The sequence below is a fragment of the Felis catus genome, chromosome D2 (assembly GCF_018350175.1).
Source record: "Felis catus isolate Fca126 chromosome D2, F.catus_Fca126_mat1.0, whole genome shotgun sequence".
NCBI lineage: Eukaryota > Metazoa > Chordata > Mammalia > Carnivora > Felidae > Felis > Felis catus.
The window spans coordinates 37100189-37123452 of NC_058378.1; the positions used below are offsets into that span (position 1 = coordinate 37100189).

Genomic DNA, 23264 nt, shown 5'->3' on the forward strand with positions numbered 1-23264 from the left:
GTGAAAGAGTTCCTAATATGGGCTTAGAAGCTAAACCACCCGGGTTCAATCTTCCTAATTAGGTAAGACTCACCAGATTCACTAGACTTTACATCTCAGTTACTCAGTTTCTGCATCGGTAAAATGGGGGAAAGTATAATTCTTACTCATGGAGTTATAGTTAGGACTCAGTGTGTTCAAAGGCATAACACTCTGGGAATGATGATGCCTGGCATCCAGTACAATGAACAAGGGTAGGTATTGGTATTACTAGAGAACTCTCCTCATCAGTCAGGGGTAGATTTAATAAACCTTCCTTCACAAACCAGCCTCAGCCTCCCAAACTAGGGGTAATGACATCTCTCTCTGTTCTCACGGCCTCTGCTAGTACTTCTCCAAGCTCCTTCTACTCTATTTTGCCATACACGCTTGTCTGTCTCCTACATTAAACTGTGATCATTTTGAAGACAGAGACCTACTGTAACCTGTCTTACTTTTCACTCCTCAAAGACGTTCTAGGCCTTGAATACAGTAGACTTCAATAAACCTTTGCTAGGTGAGAATCTGAGAAAAGGAACAGAAACAGCTGAAATGCCCAGCGTTTTTAGGTCCCATTTGAGAATATGGTGCGAGAGCCCAGACGTTTACTCTGTACTGCCTACCCAATGGAGAAATATTCCTAGGATCCAACAGCATTTGTGAATACAATTATGTGAAGGTGGCTGTGGAAAGAACTGAATATGATTGTAAGCTGGGCAGGGATTGAAGCAGCCCATGAATCTGCTTCAATTGTAGTCAAAGTTGTGCCCAGTGTCCTTTTTTTTCCCCTAGAGAGTCTTTCTAGAGAGCTTTCATTTGATGTTCTGTGGGGTCTGTGAGACCCCCAAATTAAGAACACTTGACTTAGTTATCTAGAGACAATATGCTTGCCCTCTACGGCCTTGCAATGGAAGGGAAACACAGCCCTCCTCCCAAGGCACAGACTCAGTAGCAGAGACAAGTGGACAATGAGTGCTTGTTGATTTTAAAGGGAAACTAGGAGAAGCTCCTTAAATCATTCCATGTTAAGAGACCAACAAGGAACACGAAAAACAAGAATCTGGGAAACTCCATGGCCCGCTCCTCCTTCGGGGGATGGGAAGCCAAAGGTTATCTGTCATGACACAGGAATGCCTGGCTTGGAGCACAGACGGTTGCCATTTGGCTCAGTCTGGCTGCGAGAGTTGTTGTCTGTCACGGTGACTAAAAAACATAGTGCATCAGGATCCAGACACACAAAACGAAGCTGTTCACCTAATGACTGAGCCGAGACTTAAGTGACACTGAAAAACCAGGGTATGTCTGATACCAGAACAAAGGGGAGACAAAGACCATTAGTGCAGAGTCCCGGCAGCATTTCATGCTGGCGGATGGTTTGCAAGAAACCCTCGTGCAGAGCCTGTTTTATTTGCAGAAGCCACAGTGGTAAATTAAAGCCCATCCTAGCCCATTCTGGGCTCTCCGGTTTCTCTTGGAGCTGTTCCTATCACTGCCCATAGGCCACTAAAACCTTTGCACGTTCAGAATGATTGATTCCGCTCAAACAAGCAAGCCGCAAACTCATGTCGAAAAACTCACTTCAAATAAGTCATTAGCTTCCTTTATGGATTTTTCAGGTCATGAGGAATAGGACCTAGGAGCCCTATCTTCTGCAGAGGAGAAAGGGAGTATGTGAAGAGGTGGGGCGACCTGGAGAAGCCACCAGATGCTGCATGAGCCCCTCTCTCTTTTCAGTCAACAAGAGACGTATAACAGAAACAGGTCCTGGCAACCTCACTGTCAGGGCCAGGTATTCCAACCAAACGAAACTGCACGTGCTGGAAGTGAAGGGAAAACGACGGCTCAGCACCCTGTCTTTGTCTCCAGAGCACTTGGGACACAGAAAGTCATGGCAAGGAAGGAGTGTCTGAGACTTTCTGACTCCTCGTGGGACAGGCTGTTTCAGCTGAGCCGCAAGTGAGACCTCGGTGGGCAGGTGGGAACAGAAGTAGCTGTGGCCGTTGCGGTAGCCCAAAGGCACCAATACCAGAAACCCAAGTTCCGTAGCTTGGCAAGCTTCGGCTCACCGCCTGACCCACGTTTAGCAATTCTGATGTACCACGGAGCAGACAGCTCCAGCCCGGGATGACTGCTCCCTCAGCCCCTCTCCAACAGGCAATGAAAGCAAGACCCACTTTGAAAATTCTCCCCCATCATGCAAACTGACATAGGCATGCTTTTCAAAAACCCACAGCCAATCTGTTGATCATTACTTATTTACAAAGGCCTTCGGGCAGAAAGTCCTGTAAAAACCATACTTGATACGGTATACACTAGCTTTTTCTGCTTGTGGAAAAAAAGTCCCCCCAAGGCTACCTCAAACCATCACTTTCTATTGCACATAAAATGTAGCGTGTAACACTAAAGTATTTAATATATATGGTATAATATATCTACAGGAAAGGCATTTGTGTAGAAGTATGTTACCCTGGATTTGGTAATTTGATGTTTTGCTGAAGGCTACGACTTAAAAAAGCTTCCACCTCGTACAGAAGACCTGTCATCTTGGTACCCAAGAGCCAACAGAATAAAGAAGTACCCTTAAGCAGCAAAACTTTGACACAGCTTTGAAGCATATGAAAACAGTATAACGCCTCAGAATTATTATTACTCAAGATCAAAGAAATGAGCCATACTTTACATAGCAAACAGGGACAGGGAATTTGGCTCCAAAGGTTTCAGATTTTTCAGACTTCTCTTTATTTATTTATTTGCTTCTCTAAATTTAGGCAAAAGAAAGCGCCTGGGCTTTTCTCTACTTTAAATGGATAAAACTATTAGCATTAGATAAGGCGATTACCTAAAGGTGAGTAAATAGGAAATGAATGGTAGCATGACAACTGGCATCGTAAAAATGAGAAGCTTGGCAGTTGGTGCATTTCATTGCTCCTCATAAAGTGTAAACAAGCATGTAAATCAGCAACACCCCAGCAAGATTGAGCGAACGGGCAGGCAGAGGACTGGTAAGGAAACACTTAACAGGAAGAGATGATCATAACGGAAAAGGACATGGGGCCAGGGGCTTCTTCCATGGGAACCTGTGCCCTGGACCGCATGGAGGACTGCCCCGTCTGTGTCCCAGAAGGGTGGCCGTGGAAGGCCAGGAAGATGCGAGTGAATGGAGGGAGGGAAAAGTAGGGGGAAGTGGCCATAACTGTATTTCAGTAATCAAAGGGAGGAGAGCAGCCAATGGCAGTGAAAAGAAGAAAGAAACATCAAGATGGCAGGTTATTTCCAAGGCAGTTATCATTCAGGGATCACTCTTGTTTCATCACTGGGGTGCTGGAGAGTTAGGATGTTGGAGGAAATAAGCACAGGATTGGCAGATGAGTCGCAGACAATCTGGGGAAATGAAAGATGAAGAGGCCCGGAAGAGAAACCTGCAGAAGTCTGTCGAAATCTGGTTTCATTTGCCATTTCTGAGAGGAAGCCATAGTCAAGACAGAAAGAAGGATGGGAAGGAAGGAAGGGGGAAAGAGGGAGGAAAGAGAGGAAGTGAGGAAGGAAGGAAGGAAGGAAGGAAGGAAGGAAGGAAGACAGAGAAAGAGTACACACACGCCGTATTTCATAATTAATACTGCTTTTAGCCTGAGCAGAACTGGATTACTTTTGAACTTTGCTTTGGCAAGTCCACAGATTATTAGACTTTTTTATCAGTCAAAATCAATTAACAGAAATTTGATTTCAATCGACAGGATAAAAGGAAGGTAATCTTCAGGTTCATTTTTGATTGTGATGATACATCTCACATATGGCCTTAAGTACAGAAAACAGTCCTCGGAGGGACTCCAGCAGAAAGAGACTTGCCGGAGGCAAACTAACCACATGAGTTCCTCTGATTGGTTGCCGCCGTCATTAGTGCCACTGCTGTTTAGGAACTACACATAGACAGGACATGGTGACAGCTAAGACTTTAAAGCCTATGTATTTTTCAAACAGCTTTTCAAACTGTTTTTCATGACAGAATTTTTTCAGCTCTATCATTAACTGCTGACAAGCTGACAGAATAAATACTCCAGCCTTTAAGAAGCCACCTAACGATTGGTCCCCTCCCCCGCCTCGTGCTTGCTGGGGAGGGGCGGCTCCGGGCCTGGGCAAGGCGGGGAGGGGGCCGGGAGAGGAGGAGAAGGCGCTCAAGGGGGACCCGCATGGCCCGTGGCCCCTCTTCTTACCTCATCAGCTTGGGTGAGGAGCTTGGTGAGTTCCGCATGCCTCCGTTCCGTTGCTTTTTTTTGGGGGACAGTGTTGATGGCGGCTCATCTTCAACTGGAAATATAGGCAGCTCATGAGATTATGAACAGTTTGAGGGCAGACCGTGAAATACAGGCAAGCTATCAAAGGACACACACTCACGGCTCAGTCACTCACTAGGAATTCATGGCTGTCTTTTAGGACCCAGTGACAAAGACCAAATGCGTTAGTCAAAGAGGCCGGCTTCGAAAAGGTGAAACCATCACCCCTTAACTCTCCAGCCTTTGAACATGCACTTTAAACAGACTAAACCAGTTTGTAAAAGCCCTACCATAAGAAAGGAAAGAACGCATGATTTATCTGTATATAAAATATATTACATATATGGGAACACTCAATCATTTTTCTTAGAGTTAATTTTAGTTACTTTGTTGAGTAATCAAATGGGTTTTCTCATAAGCAAAATCAGAAATAAAGTTGTATGGGAAATAGCAGCATAGTAGCCGCCAACCAGCTGATTCTACAAACAAACCAACGTAGCTGGTGCCTAATCCCTGCACGCCAGACGAAGAGCCTTGGAGAGAGGCAAGGATTTGAGGCCTTGACAGCCAATGTTTCAGTCAGTCAGGGCTGGGAACACTGATGCATGCTGGCTCAAGGATCCATAGCCCATCTCGGCTCTTGTCCCTGTACCTCCCTAGAGGGAGAGCATGTGGGGTTGTGCACAGAGGATCCTTTTTTAACTCATTAAGACTGGGCTGTGAGTTTGGAGAACCAGGCCGGAGAAGAGCACCCACATGAAGGAGGAGGTTGCCATTGAATGGTATCTCGGATGATGTGGTGGGGGCAGGGAGGGAGGGCAGCATAGGGGTTTGGAAACCAAAGGCTGTTTTCCAAATGTCTAAACCACACAGATCGCTAAGCAATATGAAGGTTCGCTCACAAACAACACAGCACACTCTACTGCTTTTGCCCAAAGACACCCGCTAATAAGCTTTATAGATGTATTAGCCTGCATCATGCTTCTTTTTAAGAGAACTGCTTGATAATTAGCAGATGCGCACCCAGCCTGTCACCCAAGGGCATCAGCGGCAAAAGTCTAGCCCTCCTCTCCCCACCCCCACAATTCAGGCTAAAGCTGTAATGTCAAGAAGGAAAAATAGGTTCCTTGGATTCTTAGAGTTGACTGCAACACAGACTGGGAGGAAGCACCCTTGAAACTCAGAATGCACGGCCGTTACCTTAAAGCTAAGAAGAGAAATATTAGCAGTGATGACATCAAAAGAAGCTTGACATACGTTAATGGTGTACAAGTCTCGGGGGGGGGGGGGGACAACGCCACCTCAGCTACTCGAGAATGCCCAGGAAGACCCATATCAGGACATGCATTATATGGTACTTTCCTGAAAACCCTAAATAAATTTAGTGTTACCATACATGGTTCCAAGGGATCATAATAATCCAACTATCTTCCAAACCTGCTTCAGAGTGTCCCACTTCGTAGGTTCCCCTAATCCACTGTTAGTCTGGGGTCGTCTATATTCTGGCTGACACGTGGAAAGGGAGCAAGAATGCGGTTTGAGGTGAGAGTGATTCCAGAAGGCAAGGAAGCACCTACAAATGCCCACAGCCCACTCACTCCAGCAGCTGCTCCCCCGCCCCATTCCCCCTGAGGCCCAGGCTCAGGCTGCGACCCTATCAGTCACTTAGGGCTCCAGGCAGGAACTATGTGGCTGGGAGGATATCGCATCTTATCAGAAATGAGTATCCACAGCAAATCACACAGAGACTAAACAGCACTTAAAAGATTAAAGGAAATAAATACAAGCCACATAAATGCTATTGAAAAAAATCACTTAGAGTTGATATGCATCTCTCGGCAAGCAAACAGGCACTCTGAGCTTGACCTGAATTCATCTTCCTTTCACAGGATAGGAGGCCAGGCATCCCAGGTTAATAATGGGGTAGAAAGGCAGTGAGAGAGGGAGAGAGAGAGAGAGACAGAGAGGGGGAGGAACAGGGAGACAGAGAGAGAGAGAGACGTGTGTGTCTAAGTATACTTTGGCGTTTTCCGCATCTAAGGATGGGGTAGAAAGTCTTGCATTGATTCCACCCATAATACAAGGTTGCCTTTTAATATGGACTGCTTACAGTTGTTGTACTGTGTTCAGGGTGATGTCGATTCGTTGAGTCACAGGACAGACTAAAATAATGTGTGCATGTGAGTGGGTCTAGTGGGGGTGAGTGTCCTTGCTTCTCTATCACACAGGCCTCCTTAGTCTTGGAGTGACATATCCAAAAAGGTTCTTCACCTAACCTAAGCTACTATGACTTAGCTTCATTCAAGGACCCCAGACGTTACCATGGTTTTGTCCAATTTATACGCTGAGTCTATTTTATTTAAGACCTGAACAGAAGTCACACTCATTGGCGTTTCTGTTGGATACCTCTGCTTAACTGTTGTTTCCCCATTGGCCCTGGACCTATAATAACCCACTTTGGTTAAGCGTGGGTTATCCTTGCACCTTGTCACTGTTTGTTTACCTGCAGCGATCTTCAAATGGAAGACATGTAAGTTACCCAGCTCCAGGGAGACACTTCGTTCTAGTGCTAAAATTATACCTCCTTCTACGCAAGGAAACTATTTATTTTCATTGCAACTCACAAAGATCATCCATCATAATCATGCTGCATTTAAACTGGGATTTGTTCTCTTAAATGAAACTCATGTTCAAAGGTTTCCTCCTGCACTCACAGGCGTAGAAATGCAGATCTGTTCCCTGAAGAAATGGGGTGGGGGGGGGGAAATGTCTTCAGCTTAAATATATGAACGTTGGGTAATGGAGACCATTACATATGGCTTAGATCCCATGAGAGAAGTAGTGATAACTTCTTTCTCATAAGTAGGTTATAAACCATATTTAATTATTAGCCTTTCTATGGATTCTATCAATTTCTGCATATTTAAAGAAAGCAGACCTAGAAAAACTTTTAGTTAAGCTATAAAATATAATTTTCATTTCATGGCTTCTGTGACTACACGAAAGGAGTAAAAATTGAATTACAAAGGAGACTTAAATTTACTTACTTTCACGAGAGACAAACGTATTGAAGTAATTGGCCAGCACCTCCTGTCAATGCACATTTTCAGGCTCCTACTGAGACTGCGTTTTGGCTAATTTGGCTAATTACAATACACCTCTGTCTCCATCATTTTCACCTGCACCACACTGTGGACGATATGATCTCTGAAAGGAACCTGACTTGCCAGCTTCTTTAAAACACAAACAAGTTCAGGAATCTTACGTGGAATTTTTATAGGAGCTGAACTCCATCCAGTCTCCAAGTCCTCATAAAATTCAAGGGCTTGTTTTTGCACATCCCTAAGTATAACACTTAATGTGCTGTTGTAACTTCCCAGAGCTCACTTGTCTAATAGGCACTGAATCTAACAGTTTTACAGTTTGGGAAGACTCAGTGCTAGAAAAATGTCAGGCAAGTCTAATGAGGCTTCAGATCCCTTGGTTTGCGCTAGAGTTTAATTTAAAGTTACAATGATGTTTTAACATGTTTGCTTATACTTGACTAAAGAGGATTCATTATTTCAATGACATAACCTCCAGACAATGTTCTGGGAATTGATTTAAGATGTGGTGGTAATTCCAACAGCCTTAATGCAGAGTCGAACATCTGTAACAACATTTTACTCGACTCTTCATCGGCATTCTGTTTTCAAGCGAAAGCAAGGCAACAGCTTCCAGAAACACTGGCCAGAACTCTGGGCTTATTTCAAGATGATCCTATATTTTACTGGATTTTTTTTTTAAAACAGAAATCTCTTTTTTTTTTATTGGCCTCGCCAGCTTGCAAACACTGTGTCAGGGTTACCAACGCCTCTTTGTGGGCCTTTTGAGTAAAATGGGGCCAGGATTCCACCTTTCAGCTTTCCCAAATAGCCCAGTGCTGACATGTGATGGATCTTATGCTCAGCTCCAGCCTGGGGCACATTCCTTCTTCCCTGTTTCCTCCACAGGGTTTAGGGGGATGAGGCCCTTTGACACTTAAAGGTGAATTTGTTGGCTGGAGTTAAAAAACAGTTCAAAGCGAATAAATTCGGAAATGCAATAAAAGGCAAACAACCCATAAACATGAGTCGACTGGCTATCTCCATTACGTTATGAATCACCACATCTGGAGAAACCCACATCTGCACACACTTAGCAGGTCATTAGTAATGTCATATTCACACTGGAATCACTCAGAGTGAGCGGCATGCAAAGTGGCTTGAACGCAAAGGCATCTAGCTAACAGGGCTTCCGACTAAAGTCTTGAGCAAGCTGCTAGTTTGAGGGCAGGGTCACTTTAATTGTTATTTATTGTTTTCTATGGCTTTTCTCTTTGGTCTTTTGCTGCCCAACAAGCTGAAGGCATGCTGAAATCAACAATAGTACATCTTTCTTCTTCAACTGAGCTCAGCATGTTAAGCTAGAACACTAAGGGGTGCAGTTATTAAAATAAGGATGGGCTCCAGAACTCCTTCACCTGGCTCGGTCACAAGCCGAGAATTGTGAGTTGTGTCCTTGAACTCAAATGGGTCTTTGGGATAGCGCGATCTAGCTGCAACCTTGACTGCCAAACAATAACGAGAAAAAGAAAACGGAAATGAATCCTCTGCAAAATTTTTCATTAGGAAAGTTCCAAACAAGTTTTAACATTGAATAGAATGATCACTTTACATGAAAAGGGAAGTTTCTTCCTCACAGCTGAACTGCAGTTTTTCTTTTTCTTTTCTTTTACCCCGATGGCTTCTTGAAATTCTTTTTGCTGGGTTTTTGTCATCAACGTCAGAAGGGATAATATGTCAGAAAACAATATTGTTTGTGAAATAATTTCCAAAAACCTACAGAGGACCCTTCTCCCCTATGACATAATACACAGACACCAAAAACTTAGTTTAGCCGCAAGACCAGACCCATTATTTCCTGAAGTCTGCTAGAATGCATCCTACTGACTAATCATTATATTGCAAGTTATCAATCTTCAATGTTAAAGTGTCATTTTCATCCCACACCGCAGGTTGGTCACTTGGCCATGATTGCTGCCCAATTTGTATTAAATGCCACAGGTTTGCAACTCCTAAGAAGGAAGGATGTGTAGCATCTCTTTGTGTCATGAGTGAGTGACAAAAAAAAAAAAAAAGTGGGTGTGTGTTTTCCATCTTTCAAGATACAAATCTTGTTTTACTAAAACTGAGATTCGATCAAAAAGAATGAGATCCTGCCATTTGCAACAATGTGGATTGAACTTGAGTGTATTTATGTTTAGCAAAATAAGTCATAGAAGGACAAACATCATATGATTTCACTCATATGTGGAATTTAAAAAACAAAGCAGACGAACATAGGGGAAGGGAAAGAAAACTAAGAGAAAAATAGAGAGGGAGACAAAACATAAGTTTGTTCTCTCTGAAACAGAACAAACTGAAGGTTGCTGGAGGGAAGTGGGTGGGGGATGGGCTAGATGGGTGATGTGCAGTAAGGAGGGCACTTGTTAGGATGAGCACTGGGTGTTATATGTAAGTGATGAATTGCTGGGTTTTACTCCTGAAACCAATACTACACTGTATGTTGACTAACTTGAATTTAAATAAAGTTTTCTAAGAAAAGGAAAATAGGAAATTTTGCTTCTAGTATGTGTCTAATTTTGAGGATGGGGTAGAGATGGGAGAGAGACGTATAGAGGCTGGCAAAAAAGTGTTTAGCAGACTTAAAGTGTATATTTTATTTTAGTTTTTTTTAATATTTATTTATTTTTGAGAGAGAGAGAGACAGACAGATGGTGAGCAGGGGAGGGGCAGAGAGAGAAACAGAGACACAGAATCCAAGGCAGGCTCCAGGCTATGAGATGTCAGCACAGAGCCCAACGCGGGGCTTGAACCCATGAGCTGTGAGACCTGAGCCAAAGTCGGACACTTAACTACTGAGCTACCCAGACACCCCTTAAAGTGTGTATTTTAAATTTAAGACTGTTTACAATGAAAATAAACATTTGGCACAGGTAAAAAATGAACTAAAATAAAACCAGGGTAAGGAGAGAGGGTAAAATTGCCAGACTAGGGATGGTAACAGTGTGCTTCCTACTTTCTGTATGTTTACCAAACTTTCTCCCCAAGAAAAATCATGTTAAGTTACAGTAATACCGTAATTTCCCAACAGGTAATTCACAATGGACAAAACTCCTAAGCTGACCCAACCTCTCTCTAATATGATGGAAAGGCTTAGCCTTTCCCCAGAAAATATGGGCTAGTTAACTCTCAAGGTCTTATAACGTGGCCACGAAAGAGCAATCCATGGACAGGAGCACAGAATGGCCCCTGCTTTCCGGAAGGATGTCTCCTGTCTTGTAATCATAGACTACCAGAACCCTGGCTGCCTGTCACACAAAACAGACAGGTGAGAAGGTGCAGATGCTTCCAGAAGCAATGAAGGAAAACAACAAGAACAACAAATGCCAGATAAATAATCCACACTGCAAGTTTGGTTTTATAATTGCTGTATAGGAGCACTTGACTGTTGGTTCAGGATGAATCCCATAAGCGGGGAATGTCATGTGCCCATCAGTGAGATTGAGCCACTAAGGAGGCTAGGACACAGTGAGGCAGGCATCAGAGCCAAGTTCTATGCCTAGAGGGTCATAAGCAGGTCATGAACATGGGGAAGTTATAGTGGGTGATATCCTTGGAATGAGGGCTTCTGGTCTGAAAACCTTGGGATAACATTCATTGCCCCCAGAAAACTGGTGAACATTTTGCAGTATTATTGATAAGACCAATCCATAAACCTATATTTTGAAAGATCATGGGGAATATTGATACACAGATGAAATACGAAAGGATGAAGGACACTGTCTCTCAAACGCAACGCCAACAATAATAATATTTCCAACACATAACATATATAATTCTCTATAATTGAACAATCACTTTATCATTTACATGATCAGGCAGGATAATTTCACAACTTCTAGCCGAGGAACAGGAAATACATTTATTTGGAAAATCTAGAGGATGTGGGTTGAAAATAACACTAACCTGTCATTATGTAAAATGAGGATGGAAAGTATCTCCAAGTGGCCCTGCAGCCCCAGCATAGGCACAGGAGCACCTGCCCCCAGGTAGGCTGAGGGGGGCAGGGAGGGGAGGTTTGTTGGAGCTTTTTCATTTCTGGCTTTTGTAGAGCTAATAGGAGGATGGGGAGGGAGATTTTAAGGAACAATAGGTTATGTAGAAGCTAATCACAGGGTGTATTTCTGGCTCTATTCACTGCCTGGGAAACCTGAATTGTGTAAGTTTGAGTCCATCAACACAGAGTAATGAAAGAATTCAGCTCCTACATGGGAGAGAGGAAAAATACTATATAAATATACTAACAGAACCCACATGACCTGGATTGCAATGTTCTCTACGGAAACACTGCAGACCTAATGGATCCTCGAAAATCAAACAGGGTGGATTAGATGTTACCTCCCGAACCCATGCCCCCCCCCCCCATCTCAAACCATAAGCCTCATGTTCTATATGCATCCTGGTAGGAGTCCAACATTCATCAAAATGCCTTGTATCTAGAATCTCAGCTCGTATATCTTCGCTAAAAATTTGACCTGCTGTAATAACCTGCCCAATGCTCTGCTCTGCTCGGCATTTGGTAGAAAATTCCTTTTGGAGATCTGGTTGCCTTTGGCTCTTTCTTTTTTTTCCTTGGAACAGACTGTTTCTATCGTCTCAAGAGCAAAGAAAATTCTCAAACGAAGACTAGATATTAGCTTCTCAGAGATAAAACACAAAGGTAAACAAATGGAATTCTAAGCGCAAATACATGACTAAAATGAGAAATGCAAGAACTTCCTTGAATTAATGCTATGGAGTTTGGAGATCGGGAAGGTAGTAGAAGATGGAAGATAACTTTTACTTTGAATCAAACTGTGAAAAAAATATACAGAAGTCCAACAAAACAGCCCCTTCTCAACTTTCCTTTCCTTCTTTCCCTATTCTTTACTCTAACACCAATGAGATGCTCATGGCTTTGAAGCCAAAGGGTGTATCTGACTCCTTTCTGTAGCCCTGGCATGTGCAGTAACTGTTGGTGGGAGACAAGTTTCAGAGTAAGGATGAGACTTGCCAGATGCCCGGCATCAAGAGCTGCTTTCTTCTTATATTTCTCGAGTTCCAGGGTCAGCAAACTATATTCTGGAACACGTTTTTGTATAGTCCATAAGCTACAAATGTTTTTACATTTTTGAATGGTTGGGGGGCAATCTATGAAGAACGATATTTTGTAACACATTAAAATGATAGGACACTCAAATTTCAATGGCTATAAATACAGTTTTGTTGGAGCATGGCCACATTCATTGACCTACTGTCTGTGGCTGTTTTCACTGTACAACACAGTTGAGAAGTTGCAATAGAGATTTAGTGGCCCGCCAAGGCTGAGATGTTTACTAGCCAGCCCTTGAGAGAAAAAGTTTGCTGATCTCTGCTCTCATTACTGTTCTCACATTTTCCTAGCCGTCCGGTTTCCAAAAATGACAGTGTGTTTCCCCATATACCACGATGGCCAGACAACAAAAGGAACACACATGGAGCCCACTTCAAGCGCACAGATTTGGGGAAGTCGGGAGGGGCAGAGGTAGTTTAGTAGTTCGAAGTTCCCTGCTATCCAACCTGCTAGGGGTCTGGCAGGTCCCTTCGCATTTGGGGAAACCAGTCAGGTGAGTTTCCCATTTTCCAACTCAAGCGGAGTCAGATTCATCTACCCTGCACTTTGAGAATCCACATCGACCATGAGCAATTCCTTGAAGCTGTCAGTATGTGCTGCAAATCCACCCTGAGAGAGCCCGCACAAGACAACAGATTAACCATTAGACTAGATATGTTGAAAATATACAGCTTCAACCTTTCCCCAGCTAGCTCAGAGCGATATATAGATGATTATTTCAACCGTCAGCTGCCGCATAGATTTAAACCCCTGCACAATAACTCCTGGATTCATCTGCCCCTTGTCAAACTTGCACGGCTTTAGTTGGAGGATACATGGTGTGGCAGTTTCACTGTGAATCCAGAATGATCCAGACGGCTGCTGTCTCTTTGTTAACAGGAAGCCAAACTGATGAGTTTGTAATGCATTTCTTATCAAAGGTAGTTTCAGAAAAGAAAATGTGCCCCATCAGTTTGGTTAGAATTTCACATATAGTAGATTATGGGCTTAATCAGAACATCTCTGTTATTTTCATGAGGAAATAGATAATTCTGTATCCATCCCATTAAAATCACTTTATACTGATGAATTATGTATTTATAAATTTATAATTATCTTTGATTTTTTTCCCCTCCTTTCAGGATACTTAATAAAATCATCAGCTAGATCCCAGAAAACAATGGTACTTCATAGACACAAGCATGCTAATATATTTTTTTTAAGTTAATGCCGATCTTTTTGAGCTGTGTGTCTAAAATGATCATAGTGAATAAAGGGATTGTAATTTTCAACTCGTATGTTTAACAAAGACAAAACGGACTGTAATGGAATTTATGGAGCCTGTAAAGGAACTCTTTCTCTAATATGGTTTATTATCAAATAGATTTGGATTTACTGTAGGATAAATCAGGCCCCACTGAAATGTATCTGGAGAAAATGACTATAAGGTCCTGAACACTGCTCCTGGCACATGGAAAGTGCTGCCATTTTTTGGTTGTGCTTATTCAGTATGTAAAAGCCAGCATTAAAATTGTTATCTATCCCACCTTTATTTAAAATTCTGACATTTTATTCATCATGGATTTTTTGCACTTTGATTTAAAAGAAAAAATATTGCATGAAACTATCACTTATCTTGATTACTGAGAGTTTTGGTGCCATCTTAAATTCGGTGTCCAAGGCAGGTACCTCACTCTCTTTCCTCAAACCCTGGCCCTGCCCTGCCCATTTCTCAAGAGTGTTCTCAAGAACCTGCTGGGTCTGCCCACCCTGCCTGTCATTACCAAGACGTTATGTTAGTTAGTATCTGCACGTGTGTCTACACACTCTCTTGTTCAGAACGGGGCAAGGCAGATATAAAACCAGAGTTATTCTTTTGATCACTTCATGCTGTTTGCATGAGATTGTTAAGGGAGACCCTTGCAAGAAAGGTTTCCTTGTGGATTTACAAATTGTCAGACATCCAGAGGAGTGGAGAAAAGATCATACTGCCTCAGGAATCTGAGATTTGCCACCTGCCTGGGGTGAGAAACAGAACAGAGAGAAAGGGTCAGGTCTCTCATGGACTTAATTTCACACTTCACATCAACTTCTTCTGGTTAACACAATGTTGATTTACATTTCTACTTTGGGGTAAAAGTTTTTATTTGCTTATATGTTTTGACTCAGATGTTACCTTCCTTCTCTTTTAGTGTTTCTCTTCCCCCTAAACAGCTTCAAGCAAATATGACTGGCAGAAAATGCCCATCATATTTTCATTGTACTATTTATGTTTTAAAAATTAATGTTTGCCCCAATAATTCTACTTGAAGACCAGCCTAGTGTCTAATGGTGGGTATGTGAAACTGTTTTCTAAACCATAAGATGTTATGCAGATTAGGACCATCATTATTATTAATATCACTATTATTTCTGGTTCACCCATAAACACCATATCTTCCATTGAGGTGGTTGTGACAAGAGCCACCTAGAATTCTAATATGTATTCCAGATGGTTGCACTGATACTTTCTCTGAAGCTCAGATAAAGGTAAAATGCATGGGTTTTTAGTGCAAGCTAGGTACCCTCCATGGCCCAATGAAGAATGTTCTGCCAGAACACTTTAGAAATACTGTATGTTTTTAACCTTGGGAGGTAAGGACCAGTCTGGATTGTGATTTTACGCTAAACACAGCATTTAGTATATTTCTTAAGGGCATAGTCACCTTCTAAAGATGCTCTTGAACTACAAAATCATTATCTGTACTCTACTATAATTTATCCTCAGACATATCCCGTGCAACATTTTAAAATGCTAGTGCATGGTGGGCCCCTTTTCCGGTCAACACAGAAAACAAGATGTAGGATGCAGGAGTAGGGTTTGAAGGGATTTAGAGATATTCTGGTCTCATTCTCTTTGGGCTCAAGACTACAGTAATATGCAGACCCAGAACCAGGGCCCAGGTCTGCTGACTTCTAATCCAGACCAATTGCTGTCAGAATTCCGCTTACAAGAGTAGTATGAGGTTACAAGTTTCTAGAGTCAGGCCACATGCCTAAGTCCCACCTGTGACCCTCATTACTGTTCTGATCTCAGACAAGTTACTCAACACTGCAATGTCACAAGATCAGCTATTATCTCTGCTGGACAGAGGTGGACACCAGGATTTAGAGAGGCTATAGAGTTAAAAGAGATTATCAGGGCCACATGCTAACAGCCTCAGGACCAAATACTGTCCCGATGTGCTCTGCCTAGCACTGCTGCTCCACAGGATTTTATGTGTAGGGCAATCTTTAAGTCTGAAGACTGTCCATAAAAATATGCATTTCTAATGTCTGTTTGAACAGCTTGCAGAAGACTGGGCTCCCATTCCAGAAGGGTGAGTGTCTCATGGGGTATGGGCTCACCAGTTAGTCAAACACCCGAGTGCTGCCTACTGTACCTCACCTACCTGGCAGGCACCCTTCTTTGACATCTCTGGCCCTGGCTCCAGTGACACTCAAATGCACCAGCCCTGCGAGAAGGATTACAAGGTATAGGAAATCCCTCTACATATGTCAACTCGTATCGGGCTGCAAGAAGAGAAAGAGCTAACACAGAGGCCTTGCAGCCACACTCTGGGGCTGAACCCAGGTATTGGCAAATTACCTAACTTCAATTTTCTCACCTGTAAAACGGGAATCCTCAGAGTACCATCCTCACAGGGTTGTTGTGACAATGGATTGGAAATCTAAGAAGTGCTTAGAAGAGTTCCTGGCAAGGTCTGGATAAATGCTACCCTTCATTGTTATTGCGGCTTTGAGTAATCAAAGTAATTAGAGCTCTTGGCCATTGGGTCCTTCTCTGCACTGCCAACCTGCTCTCTTTTGACTTTGTTCTGCTCAGATGGGTTCATGCTCTCTCCTCTGCCCCCAGTAACTGATCTGGTATCTGAGCACTACAACAGGGTGAGATTCAACACCCCCTCCCCATCCTCTGCTTTTGTTTGACTACCACCTTTGTCCTATATTTCACATGGCCCCAAGGAATGGCTCAGGTCAAAATAATTAGGCTATGCCAAGTGTCATAAAAACAAAAAGCCAGAAAATGTTTAAATGGGCCACAATTGGAGAAGGCTGGGACCATTCAGAGCAATAACAAATGAAAATCAGATGGAAACGTGGAGAAACCCTACTGTTCCCTCTAAATTACAGGAAATTCTTGCTGATTGTGAGGGACTCTATCCCTTGGATTTCAAGTGGGAGGTCATGGGATGGAAGCATGCATGTGGGCAATGGTGCAGGTCAGAAGAATGATGGGGCAGAGGGGCAGTGACTCTTCCACTCTTCCTTCCCACAGGTCTTCTTTCCATATACCTACTCTGTCCACCCTTCAAGAAACAGGTTAGCCTGCCTCCTCTAGGAAGTCCTCCTAGGCAAGTGTAACAAGATAGAATCCCTCTTTTCTTTACAAACCCCTTGGCGTTTCTCATCCCACACCCCTCTGACATCTCTTTATTTATTTTTTTTGCATTACAATTGGTTTTCCATTTCAATATATCCTATTCGCCAACTAGACGTATACACTTCTTTACTATAGTTTACAAACCTCTGAATGTCTCATAGTCCTGGGCCCCTGGTAAGATTCCTAATAAATAGCTCCCAGTTCAGAGCAGTAAGTGTTGCAGAGGGAAGAAGCACAAAGCGGAGGCCAAGTTCATCGGGCTTGGATCAAAGGTGTGGCCTTGGAAAGACACTTCCCCTCCTGGAGGATTGGTGTTCACTAAGCACAAGGGCCTCTTCAGCTCAAATCTGCAATGGTTCTGGGTTCCATGCTCTCTTAGGTCAATTGACAGATACTACAGGAGCCAGCCATGGTCAGAAGGCCTCATAACTCTCCAGCCCCAAATAATTATCCAGCATTTCCTCCCAGACTCAATCCTAAAGCACTACATAGTCAGAAAACAGAATTCCTGGTCCAAGAAAAGTGGCCTAGCTCAGTGGCTTTCAACACTGCCTTTCAATAAAATGACCTGGAAAACTTTATAGAGCACACGTTTGAGTCCCACCTCACACCCTATTCAACAAAAATCGTGAGGGCAGAGGCTGAGGCTGGGCATTGCTTTTGCTTTTTCTTGTTTTAAAGATGCATAGTAGGAGAGAACCACAAGCCTAGCTGGAGAGATGATACGGCTGCAATATATATATATATATACACACATATACATATATATGCATATAAATGTATATATACACCCACAGACACACATATGTATATATGTATATATATGTATATATGTATGTATATATGTATATATATATATAGCTGCAACATATTATATACATATAATGAAATGTACATGAAATAATTTACATATATTACATGAAACAACACTACAAAAGTACTGCATGATAAGGTCAGATGAGGGCTAAAAGAAATGCCTCATATGGTAAATGCTAGAAGGCGTAGGGTAGTCAAGGAAAAAAAAATAAAAGTCAGGCTTGAAACAAGGGTTGGATGTACAGAGATGTTAGCCTCGTTGAGCTACATATCCTCAGAACCAAACATGGGCCCTGGAACACTGAGGCCACCAAAGCCACCATGCTGAAGAAAGGGTGGGCAGCAGCCCAGGGTGGGAAGGGCATGCTACATGGAGGGGACAGCTTGAACAAAGGCAAGGAGATGGGAGGGCACTAAGCTAGGGAACTAGAGGAAAATCCATTTGGCTAAAGCAGGCAGATCTATTTGATGGCACAGTTGGGAGCATAAGGGATAAGACAGCGTATGGCTTTAAATTCCCAAAGACAAAATTATGAATATTAGATACTAATCTGAATCCTCTGAAAGTTACTTTTCCTTCAATTTAAGTACTCAAATTCAAAGAGGGAGGCCGGTGGTTTACATCTAGGCAGAGTCTATCAAAAACCCTTCACTCAGCTTACTTTCTTTCTGCCCACTTCCAAATTATAAGGGTCCAAAAATGAGATACACACGTGTGTGCATAAAACTAAACAGGAGAAAGAGGCTCCTGGCAGTGGTCCAGTTCCCTTGGAGGTCTCGTTTTTTACTCTGGAGAGTGTATCTGAGAGCAAAATAAAGTTATTTATGGCCTTGGAAAGGGGGTCCTATGAAACTCACAAGGCTGTTCCCTCAGAGCCTGGCCAGGTAAATCTGACCTTGACTCTGGGACAGTATTTCCTGTCTTTACTGGAGATGATCCTGTCCCATTTAAAAAGAACTGGAAGGAAAATCATCAGGGTTTGACTTCAACAAGAAAACTGATTACAGTCCACAGTTTGAAAAACATTTTCAACAAAACTAGTGATTTCAAGTGGATTCATTGAGAAAGAAAGGTTTCCCCCACCTCTACTCCTTGGTTTCACTTAATCAATAACACTTCAGCATTTTCTCTGTCAAAAGCATAGAAGTGAATAAAAGAAGAATGTACATTATGTTATCTGGATCCTTGACCTGCACCCCTTAGGCCAGAATGCCAAAAGAAATTTACAAACTCAAAAGAGAAAATTCTTGCGGTGCCTTGCTGGCTCAGTCGGTAGACTCTTGATCTTGGGGTCATGAGATCAGCCCCATTTTGGGGGTAGAAATTACTTAACAAAAAAAAGAGAGGGAGAAGATTCTTACTGGCATTTCAAGATTAGTGGGTTTGAAATTTTAAATTAGAAAACAAGTCAATTACTTGCATTTAAAGTTCTTTGTAGTCTGATAGGTAGCACTTAATAATGAATAAGATGAAGGCATAAATGAGTCGCCCTGGGATGTATTTTAATTCTCCCCTTCAGTAACCCCAATAAATCCATTGCCCCTCTGTAAGTCCATGTTTACACCCAAACACCCTGTATAAAAGAAATAGTGTAGGTTTAAAAAAAAAAAGGAACAAAAACATAGTTTTGTCTTTAAAAAAATGAAAAATAGGCTATGTGTGGACAAAAGAACCCCCCAAAATAGCTTTCCTTATATGTTTGTTTTGCTTCATTGATGCCCAAATTAAAAGCTGATCAGCCTTTGTGTGGATAACTTTGTTTTAAAAAGACAACCCGAAAACCTCTGATCCTATATGTCAGAAATTTAGTTTTGTCCCAGTGAGAAAGCAACATTCTTTGGTTAACTTGGATTCTAAGTAATTCTTGATGAAAGGGCATCATGATAAAATTATCTCTATATACTACATTAATCCAGTAACTAAGCCACCTTTGTAAAAATGACCCACCTTAGTCTGGTGTGGAATGAAGCCTAGGGAATTAATTTGTATAAATAAGTATTAAATAAAAATGGGGACTTGCCACATAACAATAATCAGATGGTGGAGGTAATCCAGTCTTAGGGGTAAGAATCTGGCATTGAGTAGTTACCTTTGAAAAATATAATAACATTTAGTTAACTAGGATTTATTCCAAATGAGCCTTAAATCAAGCAAGTTGGATTTAAAGAAATCTTAGCAATTGAGAGGTGGTGTCTTAGTGGAGGTATATCTCCTCAATAAACAAACACACAAACTCAGTTTTAGAAATTCATTTTGAGGGCACCTGGGTGGCGCAGTCAGTTAAGCGTCCGACTTCAGTCAGGTCACGATCTCGCGGTCCGTGAGTTCGAGCCCCGCGTCGGGCTCTGGGCTGATGGCTCAGAGCCTGGAGCCTGTTTCTGATTCTGTGTCTCCCTCTCTCTCTGCCCCTCGCCCTGCCCCTCGCCCGTTCATGCTCTCTCTCTGTCCCAAAAATAAAATAAACGTTGAAAAAAAATTTAGAAATTCATTTTGGAGAAATAAAGGAGTATCTGGAAAAGGCAGAAAGTGTGTGGGGGGTGCGAGGGGGAGTACCTAGAATACATCCAGGTAGAGGGTTTCATTTCTAGAAAAGCAGCGCCACCTGCTGGTCAATTTGCATTTCAAGCCCCTCTGTGGTTTGCTGGCCATCATCTATCTTGCAATCTATGCATAAATATACAGCAGTATTTCTCAGCTGCTGTTATACATAAGAATTTTATTACCAGCCGGCAGATTTCTAACACACTGGTTGCAGTTTAATAATCCTCTATTACCTGAAGTATGGGTTATATAAAAACCTAGAATGTTAATTGTTGACAAACCAATTCTAATATGTAAAGCACTGTAAGTCACCCAGTAAATATCCAAATAAATCGAAAGGGATACCTCTTTTTCCTCTAACAACGTGTTATTAAACAACACAACTTGATCACTTACATAAAAATAATTTTCATGCATTTCAACGTGCTAAGAAATCAGGAAAAATGCATTCTAATCTTACTAACTGAGAGCTTTTCCTTCATTTACAATTTAGAGGAAAATCTTTTTGCTGTGAATATTTTTTCCCTTTCTTTAAAAAAAAATGTACCTAAAGCAAGGTGTCATTTAGGAAATTTTCTCATATAACAAAACCTGAGTTATAAATAACTAAGATTACATCTATAAAATGTTATATTTTTAAAACGGCAATAGAGAAGTCGTGGAAAATATAAGTCACTGATACAGTGAGCAGAGAAACACTACCTGTCATTTTTCAGAAAAAGATCACACAACCGTGATAGCAAAGGAACACAATAAAAGGAAGAAACAGGGATGTGATAGGTGACTCTGATTATATCTGCAAAGGAAACTGTGAAATAAATTAACACCCAAGCACCCACGAAGGCATATTGTTTTAGCTTCCCCGCAAGTGCTCGTTATACAGCAGAGAAGGCTGGTGATTTTGTAAGAACAGAAATAAGGTGTAGGCTGTGAAATCTGGTGGTGATAAGTAATGACCACACAACTTACAACTCTGATTTGATCTCTAACAGAAAAAAAAAATAAAAATAAAAAAAAGTACTCTACGGGATAGATGTATGCAAGAGCGATCGTATTTTTCAGTTGAAACAAATAAACCCCAAATGGGATCAAAGGGCTCCAGCAAATGAAAAATGACAGTTCCTATGTTGCCCTGATTTGATCTCAAGCAAAACTACCATGCTGATAACATTCCGGAGGTTGGGAGGAAGGCAGGGCTTAGCTAAAGGATTTGGGCCCCATTTGGCCCAGATCCTCACACTAATCTCACTAATGAGAAAATCAACAAGAAGCAGAACTCGACTACTTATAAAGCAATTTAGGAAAGGTGATGATGGGAAGTATCAACACGACCAGACCTCAAAGATGGGTAGAGATCAAGACCATCATCAAGAAAAGAAATTCTGATAGAATTTGAAAGGAAAGAAGTGTCATCCCTCCCCACCCTCTGTTCCCCTCGTTTGCTCTCCAACATCCCTTCCATCTTCCAGTAACACACTATCCATGTCCGTGGTAGAAATGGAAAAGTCATAAGGCAGTTTCGATAAGATAAGGGATGATGAGGCCACAGTCACGGGTGCTCTATGAGACAGGTCCTATTATTATCTCCATTTTACAGATGGGGAAACAAAGGGATAGAGAAGTTCTAATACTTGCCCAAAGTCCCACAGTAGTAAGGGAGGATGTCTATCCTGGGTTCCCTTAGACGAAATGAGAAGAATAAAGATTCATACATGTGTAAGCCATTACTCTTATTATAGCAATTGGCATGCACTGAGCATCCATTTGGTGAATATATCAAAACACGACTGCTCCAGTACTGATTTCCAAAGTCTGCAGAAAACACACAAATCCCACCGCTTCCCTCCCTTTCCCTGCTCTGAGGTTCCCCAGAATTTCAGGCCTTAATTGCCAAGGAGAATCACTTAGCTCATTGCACAGTGAGATGAATGGCTTGGGAATCCCCAGCGAGATAGCTGAGAAAAGACAGGAGATGTCTGACTATCGGACATCCATCTTTATCTTCATTGAGGATATCTGCGAAGGAATGGCTCTTCCAGCAACTAGCCTCTTGCACATTTCATATCCATGTCCCAAGACTTCCAGGCCACGTGATCGTAGCCCCTTCCTCTACCCTCTGCATTCTTAGCAAGTTTCATTCTGTCATTTTCACAGGGTCTCTCTACTCTGCAGGTCACCATACTTTCTTTTTCAGTAACACCTGTTTAGGGCTTTGGCTTTGAAGCATCACTGCTGGATGTGTTCTCTCAGTTGGATATGTTACAGGCCATATGTGGAAATTTACTCATCTGCACTGAAGAAATGGCCAGATAGACCTTGACAAAATGCAGAGAGCAATTCAAAGCCACTCAAAGGTAAGAGAATGCTTGGTGCAACCTGAGAGCTCTGCAAGCAATCTGGAAAGCTCTCTGCCCCCTCCTTGTCTCAAGCAGAATAAACAGAATAATGACACTTAATAGGAAATAGCCATGAGACACAGCCTTTGGATACCTTGAGGTGGGAAGAATTCCCACTTGGGTGCTGTTGGATTCGATCTGCCTACCTTAAGTCAGAGTCAATGATTCTAATAGTCATGAGTGGACTTAAATGTTCCCCCACATTGGGGCAGATTGGTGCAGCCATGTGCAAATGGTCACAGCTCTCCGCAAACAGGTCCCTCTCCTCATATTGGCCCTACCCAAGGCATCAGTATTTTTGTGCCACCCTGACTCACAGGAAAATGATCAGTCTCACTGAATGCAAATGTCACAAGTCCTCAATTTTTGAGGAGAAATGCTCTACATACCCTTTGTATAGTGGTATCTCTCTCATTTGGCTCATTGGTGGATTTTTGCCTATTGTGATTCAATTCTGTCTAGATCTGTTTTAATCTGGATCTGATTTCATTGTTTCTAGATCTTCTTTCCCAATTTTTAGTCTTCACAAAGAATATGGGATTGTACCTACTAGTTGATAATGTTCAAGGGTCATCAGTTATGCC

At 42.2% G+C, this 23264-nt stretch overlaps 1 protein-coding gene across 42 annotated transcripts in view; it reads right to left on the minus strand.

Annotated features, from left to right (window-relative positions):
* The window catches only part of KCNMA1 (potassium calcium-activated channel subfamily M alpha 1), a 731637-nt gene that overhangs the window by 88016 nt on the left and 620357 nt on the right, over positions 1-23264 (minus strand). For 37 of the 42 annotated variants that reach the window (XM_019813336.3, XM_019813339.3, XM_019813338.3 and 34 more), the window contains one exon: positions 4230-4323. In XM_019813336.3, the coding sequence (XP_019668895.2) occupies positions 4230-4323 (94 nt within the window). Of the gene's footprint in view, positions 1-4229; positions 4324-8790; positions 8878-23264 lie in introns of all 42 variants that reach the window. The other 5 variants (XM_045040192.1, XM_045040195.1, XM_023240601.2 and 2 more) reach the window with 1 other exon arrangement.